The sequence below is a fragment of the Belonocnema kinseyi genome, chromosome 10 (genome assembly GCF_010883055.1).
Source record: "Belonocnema kinseyi isolate 2016_QV_RU_SX_M_011 chromosome 10, B_treatae_v1, whole genome shotgun sequence".
Taxonomy (NCBI): Eukaryota; Metazoa; Arthropoda; class Insecta; order Hymenoptera; family Cynipidae; genus Belonocnema; species Belonocnema kinseyi.
The window spans coordinates 70062760-70069727 of NC_046666.1; the positions used below are offsets into that span (position 1 = coordinate 70062760).

A 6968-nucleotide genomic window follows, 5' to 3' on the forward strand; every position below is an offset into this window, starting at 1 on the left:
TGAACGTTTTAAAAACTGTCCTCAGTCATACCAAATAATGTTCTAAAAACGTTTTATGTTCGAAATACATCTCTAAAACGTCTCTGGAACATTGTTTGTTTATGGAACGTTATATGGACTGACTTAGGACATTTTTAGGCCGTTCTAAAGATGTTCTTTAAAGTTTGTGTCCACTGGGAAATGTCATATCGTATTTTTTCGTAAGGGTATAAGGACCATAAGAGTTAGTAACGAACCCGTTAAACAGTTTTTAATGATGGAAAAATTGTAAAAAAAATTCAAAAGAAAAATATATAATTGCGTTATAATTCTGAGAAATATGTGGGAAGCCCCTCCATGACCACCATGCAATCTCAGGTTTGAGGTAAATCCATAATGTCATCCAATGTAAAAATCACGTAGTTCCAAACTGCGCTTATTTAAATAAGCCTAATTTGGGACAAAAGGACTAAATTTAGCTGGTTCAGTGATTGGTCAGTAATATAATTATTTTGTGGCTCGTTACCTCATTAAGCAAATTCTTGATATATCACCAAAGTTTGAATCCTCGTTTTAGGCAATTAGACAATATAATTAATGTGGAAGCTTATATTTAGAATAGTGATTTGGTTGAGAGAAACTGAATCGCAAAATATGTTAACTGAGTAAAAATTATTATTAAAAACTAACAAATTATTATATTTATTTCATTTATCAGTTGTGTCCTTGGTTATGGAGAGTACAGGAAGCCGATGCGCGAATTTTAAAATCTGGGAAATTTTACACTGCATTGCTACGCCTTACACCTATAGGTAAATACATTATTTTCGCATAGGTGATATTTTTCATTTCGAAAAAAGAATACTGTGAGGATACTTAATTTTATGTTGAGACTTTAATTTCACTTTGTATATTATTTTATAGACAATTTAGAACAAGTAATTTTCTCACTATTAGGAAAATTTTTTAGGGTATCAAATTCAAATAAAAAGTCCTTTATGTTAAAAAAACAACAATAAGATATTGAAAATTATCTTCAAAATCATTGATTCATTTCGTCCACATTGAAAGTTCACAATATTTAACATTCAATTTAAAATTATAGTTTCAAGTGAGCTCAATTCTAAAACAGTTTAATTTTTGTAGCCTTGAAACTAAAGTTTTTGTTTTGCTTTAAAAGCTTAAAGTTGAAAATATTTGGTTTGAAAATTTATTAATTTTAGGTGGTATACCATTTCAAATTTCACAACGCTGTATTTTAAAAAGTCAAATATTAAAAAAGTCAGGACAGTTGCACAACTTCGATTAAAAAAACAAAATCAAAAATTTTAGAGTTCTAAATTTTCCGGTAAAGCTACATATTAATATTAAATCCTAAGTTTTTAATTTTTCCCATTTATAAGTTTTAATTTTACATAATTTTAAATTCAGTTTTAAATCAAATTCACATTCGTTTAATTTTTAAAGTATCATAGTATAAATATTTTTATTTTTGTTGTTGTTGCATATTTAAAATTAATTTTTATTCCTAAAGGTTTTTTATGTAATAAGAATGTAAAATCCTACGACTTCAGAAGCTTTTACTTTAGAAAATTCAATTTAGTTTTTGATTTAAAAGTGTCAAACTTCAATCGCTTCGAATTAAAAATTAATTAAATTTGAAAGGTTTTAATGTTTAATTATTCTATATTAAACGCTTATAATTAGAAATAATACAATCTGAATTTCTTTGAAGTTTAAATGAAATTTTAAAGTTTTGAAATTGTTCTTTGAATTAGAAGTGTTGCAATTTCAACTCATGTCTAAGGAAATTGACCAATCCTAAAAATGTTAGTGTTACATTTTTTTAATTTTAGTAGCTTCTGATTTCACATTTGGAAATTTATAATACTTTTAATTTTAAATCATTCAAATTAAAACGATTTTATTTATAAAAGGCACGAGTTTAATTCCTTTTTATTATATTTCAAATATTGTCTCTCTTTTCCATTATTTTCCGTAATCTAAAAATGTTTCATTTTTAACGTTTTCTGTTTAAAATCTTAAAGTATTTATTGTTTATAAATTCTAAAAATTTTTGTTTGGAAATTACTAATTATTGTTTCAAAATTTTTAAATCATAAATTTAAGGGCATGTGATACTTACAGTTTCCCCGGCTTTTTTCCACAAAAATTAAAATTTTTAAAATAAATAAACTTTTTTGATCGCCTGCAAAAAGGGTTAGTTCCGCGAGATTAGTTACTATGTTTATTTGTAAGTCCAAAGTTTTCGGCCAAAAATATTGTGTAGTTTGGAAGTAACGCTCGGGTGAATTGTGACACACATAACCTCCAAATATACACGCACGTTGTTAGCAATATCAAATTTTTTGATAAAAAAAACACAAAAAAGTGTGTGGGGACGTCCGTTAGCATGTTCGCTATCATTTCCCAGATTTTGAAGGCAAAATATTTATTATTCTAGAAAAAAAGCCGGGGAACCTAAAACTGGTAAAATCGACAATTTTATAAGTATCACATGCCCTTAAAATGGGTACATAATGGATTTTTAACTTGTTCATATTTTCCCTACTGGAAATCAAAATGAACAGCCATTAATGAGAGCATGTGGCAGTCTGTAAACTACGCTATCATGGGTGGGGGGCGGGGGATCGTGCAAAAATACTCCATTTTTGCTTGCCAATTAATCTGTGTCTATTTAAATCAACTGTTTTTTTCCCCCATTAAAATCTATTTCGCTTGAAATATTTTAAATGTTTCGTGTTGAATTCATTTGTTGTTGTTGTTGAATATTCATAATTTTAGTTACAAATTCAACAATTTAGTTGTAAATGAACTTTGATTGAAAAATTAATACAGTCTGGGTTATGAATTTCACATATTTGAAGGAAATTACTCCCTTTGGCTTGAAATCTAAACTATTTGGTGAAAAATAAACTTTTTGGTTGAAAAATAAACTATTTTGGTACAAAATTCAAATGATAATTCGTCTTTTGGCTTCAAAATTAAAGAATTTTGTTGAAAGTCCTTGTATCTTGTTAAAAATTGTTTTTTTTTTGCCAGAATGTGAATTTCCTTTGGGGAAAATTCTTTTTTTTTCATTTGAAATTTAACTGTTTGGTAGAAAATTAATCTACTTAGTTGATAGTTGAACAAACAATTTGTTAAAAAATCATCTTGTTGCTTGAAAATTCAAATATTTCGTTAAAAAAAATTTGTTTCTTATAAGAAATTGAGCTTTTTTTCTGAAAATGTTACTATTTTATTTGTGGTTAAAAACGTATCCCTCATAAGTTAAATTTTTTTACTGTTGTGTAGAACATTAAAGAATTTTTTTGAAAATTCGTATTTTTAGGTTAATTTTAAGTACAGTGAGACTCTTCTATAGCGCCGATTTTGGGGCTGACGATGGGTGGGAAATAACTCATTATAGCCCGCTCCGCTTTTGGGCGTTCACCCCGCACAGCAACTGTTATACCTATCTACCTGCGGCGCGGCGTCAATTCTCGGAAGGGCTATTTAGAGGGTTTCACTGTACTTGAAAGTTAGTTTTCTATTGTTAAAAAGTAATTTTTTCTAAACTTAAAATATAACTACTCCTGTTTTGGTTGAAAACTTATCTTTTTAGTTGATAATTGTATCATTTCGTTGCAAATTTCTCTTTGCAGTATAAAAATTGAGCTTTTACGGTTGAAAGTTGAACTATTTCGTTGATAATGTAACTGTTTGGTTAAGATTTACAATTTTTTGGTTAAGAATTTGTCTTGTTGGGTTTACAGATCATGTATTTTTTTATTGAAACTATAACTACAAATTATCATCTTTTCATAGGTGAAAAAAGATTCTACCTAAAAGTGATGGACTACTTACCGCCAACCTATTTGTCCCTTGAATCAAAGGATGATTTCGTAAGGCATCGAATAGAGATTCGTCTGAGAAGATACGACAACAGAATCATCTTACAAACGAGCGTTTTTTGCAACAGGACTACTGCTCTATTTCAAGTGAGTGATTCGAGGAGGCTTCAAAAAGAGGTTTGAACGTGAGGAGATTCCGGTTCTTTGAACTGCGACAGATCACGAGATGAGCATCCTGAGTCAGTAGTTAGTCCTCTCCCGGCCCATGAGAGATATAAATTCACAATTTGCCTCCAAATCTTTTACTTCCGATCCTTGAGAGCGGGAAACCTTCAGGTCCAAAGTAAGGGAGCAGGAAAAGAAGCACCCTATTATCTCATCCATTCCCTGCAAGGAACCCCTCACAACTTTCGATTTTTACAACCGCATAGGCACATAGAAAGTAGGATCAGGAACCATTCTTGCAGTCGCACGTGCCCTCCGTCGATTTAACAAAAGATGCTCGCAAACCCCATGGAAAATCCTTCTTGCGTAATACCCAAGAAGATCCAAGTCTTCAGACTGGGTCTCACCTGGTTGAATTTGGAAAATATTATGGCCATCTTATAGGGAATATCGGCTGCAGTTGTCATTTTTGATGGATTTCGATTTTTATGTGAGCGTATTTAATTTTAATCTCAGTATAATTAGGTACAATAATTTCTGCAAAAACGAATAAAATGTGTCCAAATAAATATTAATCTCTCCAAAACATTCACAATGGAAAAAATTCGCCAGGTAAAAGAAGGCATAGTTTTGTGTTCAATTTGACCGCCCCCCCACCCGGGTTTTGTTAAATGTCCAAATTTTGAGACCATCTTAACCCGAAAAACAAGTTTTGTGTCGGAGACTGAAGGTCAAGTTGGTTTGCTAGCTATATCCGGATATTTATTGTACTTGGAAATTCGAACAATTTATCTTCACGACTTTGTTACAAAAAGTATATAATTATCAATAATTAATCATTATTATTGATAACATTTATTAAAAACATAAAAATTTTTTTTTGAACAAACGACACAAGTTACGAAATAAATAAATAGAGAGAAATTGTTCAACCAAAATTGCAAAAATATTAAAAATAAAAAAAATTGTGGAAAGACGACACATGATGTAAAAAAATACAGAATAGAGAAAAGTTGTTCATACAAAATAGCAATAGAGTAGTTTTTGTTATATTCATAAAAAACAATATTAAAAATACATTTTGTTGGGTAAAAGACACAAGGTACGAAAGAGATGAAATTATTAGACAAAAGCATTTCACTCAAAAATGTCTGCAAATTTCTTTTTAACGATTTTTTATTTGAATGCCTATTTTTAGTTCAAATCTGAAAAAGAACATTAAAAATGCTATGAACTTTAATAATATCAATTTCTTGAAGTGATACATCATGTAGGGTAGCTAAGAATAAAAATTAATACAAAATAAAGTATAAATATTAAAGTAATAACGAAAAATAAAATGTTCACTTAATTTTGCGATATATTAATAAGCACTCCCCGACTTATGTTTAGAAATCAATATTAAATATAATATAAATTTAAAATAATATAGTTGAACTCAATGTAGAAAAGTTCGCACTTTGGAATAAACGGAGTGCGAAGTTGGTGATGCGTGATGAAAATGTGTCCGTTAAAGCCAATGGAGCTTTAAAAATAGGGAATTCACAATCACTATGAGACGGTTGTGGATGCGTTGACCTTTCATTTCAAAGGGCCTGTGCACAAATGTGGAGAAAGTACAAAGACCGAGCACGCGGAGCGTGGTAAATAAATTATCGAGCACGAAGCGCGAGAACCAAAATTCGCGCGCCTATGGCGCGCTCAAAGTTGCAATTTGAGGCATGTCGCCCCCAAGATTGTTCAAATGTACACAAAAAGAAAGCGGATTTTAAAAATTGAAGTTTAAATTGTATTTCCCATAAGAAAAAAATGTGTTTTTATAAATTTTATTCAGTAACGTCAATATTAGGCGAACCGAGTTCCAGCTTAAGATGTTTAATCATAATTAGCTAAAAATGACAAACGGTGGATCTTTCAAATATCACCTCCCACAAGTCTGTTTTATAGGGTCCCCAAAAACTCCATAAGTGGAAATTTTGGTTTTCTGAGTTTTTGGCGCTATTTATGATTCTTTTTCGTGATTTTTTAAACATAAATATTTCCCAATACCTTAATTACTACTTTTTACTGGCAATCAGATGTATGGATAAATCGCTTAAACAATTTATTAGTATTTATAACAACATTGTCTTAGAATAGTATAGCAGGAAGTTGCAGCTGTTGTAAAATTTAGATTAGTATAAGGTGATAATTCATTCAAGATACCAAAAATAATAGTTTAAACTAACTATTGTTGTTGACAACTATCTTATCTCATACACTCAAAAAATGTCTGGTCAAATCAACCAGACTTCCGGTCAAATATGCCCTTACTATTTTTTCTGGTTAAAGTAGTTAGAATTCTGATTGTTTTATTCATAATTTCTGGTTAATTTAATAAGAATTCGGGTTACTTTAACCAGAAAAAATAGTAAGGTCATATTTTACTAGACTTTTGGTTAATTCAAACAGACATCGTTTCTTTGAATTTTGGGTTAGAGAAAAAATGTTCAAGGAAAATTAACATGTATTATGATCTAGATAGATAATTTTAGAAATATGAAAAATATCTGCTTTATATTATTATATAAATCATTCGAAGTGTGTCATTCAACTCCACCAAATTTTTAGGACGACTGGACACAGCCTTAATTGTTACCACACTAAGTGAAAACTTGACAAAAGTGAAAAGTTTATGAAATAAAATAAATTTATGAAAAATAATAATAATAAAATAATGAATAATTGTCCAACATTTATAGATGGCAAGATAGTTTTAATTAATCATAATTTATTTATAAAATTACGTTCGTTAAATTTGATTCATTTTTACCTCGTTTTCAGTGAAATGTGAACAAAAAGTTGTATATTAAAAAAACGCAACTATCTAGCATTCCTATAGGAAAAGACTATTATAAGCAATAATAATTTGTTTAAATGATAACGTAACTTAACATGCATTTATCATTATCTCACTAAGTAAAAGTC

General features: G+C 29.6%; 1 protein-coding gene across 1 annotated transcript; it reads left to right on the forward strand.

Annotated features, from left to right (window-relative positions):
• Nucleotides 1-375: 375 nt before the first annotated feature.
• Nucleotides 376-4249, forward strand: LOC117181189. Its single transcript, XM_033373756.1, has 3 exons — nt 376-387; nt 698-791; nt 3811-4249. The coding sequence occupies exons 1-3, from the start codon at nt 376-378 to the stop codon at nt 4017-4019; spliced, it is 315 nt and encodes a 104-aa protein (XP_033229647.1). The 3' UTR covers nt 4020-4249.
• The last annotated feature ends 2719 nt before the right edge of the window (nt 4250-6968 follow it).

Excerpts from the sequence above, each read along its gene's own strand:
- LOC117181189 (XM_033373756.1), top strand. Across the intron at positions 792-3,810 it reads GCTACGCCTTACACCTATAG|GTGAAAAAAGATTCTACCTA; the intron begins GTAAATACATTA and ends ATCTTTTCATAG.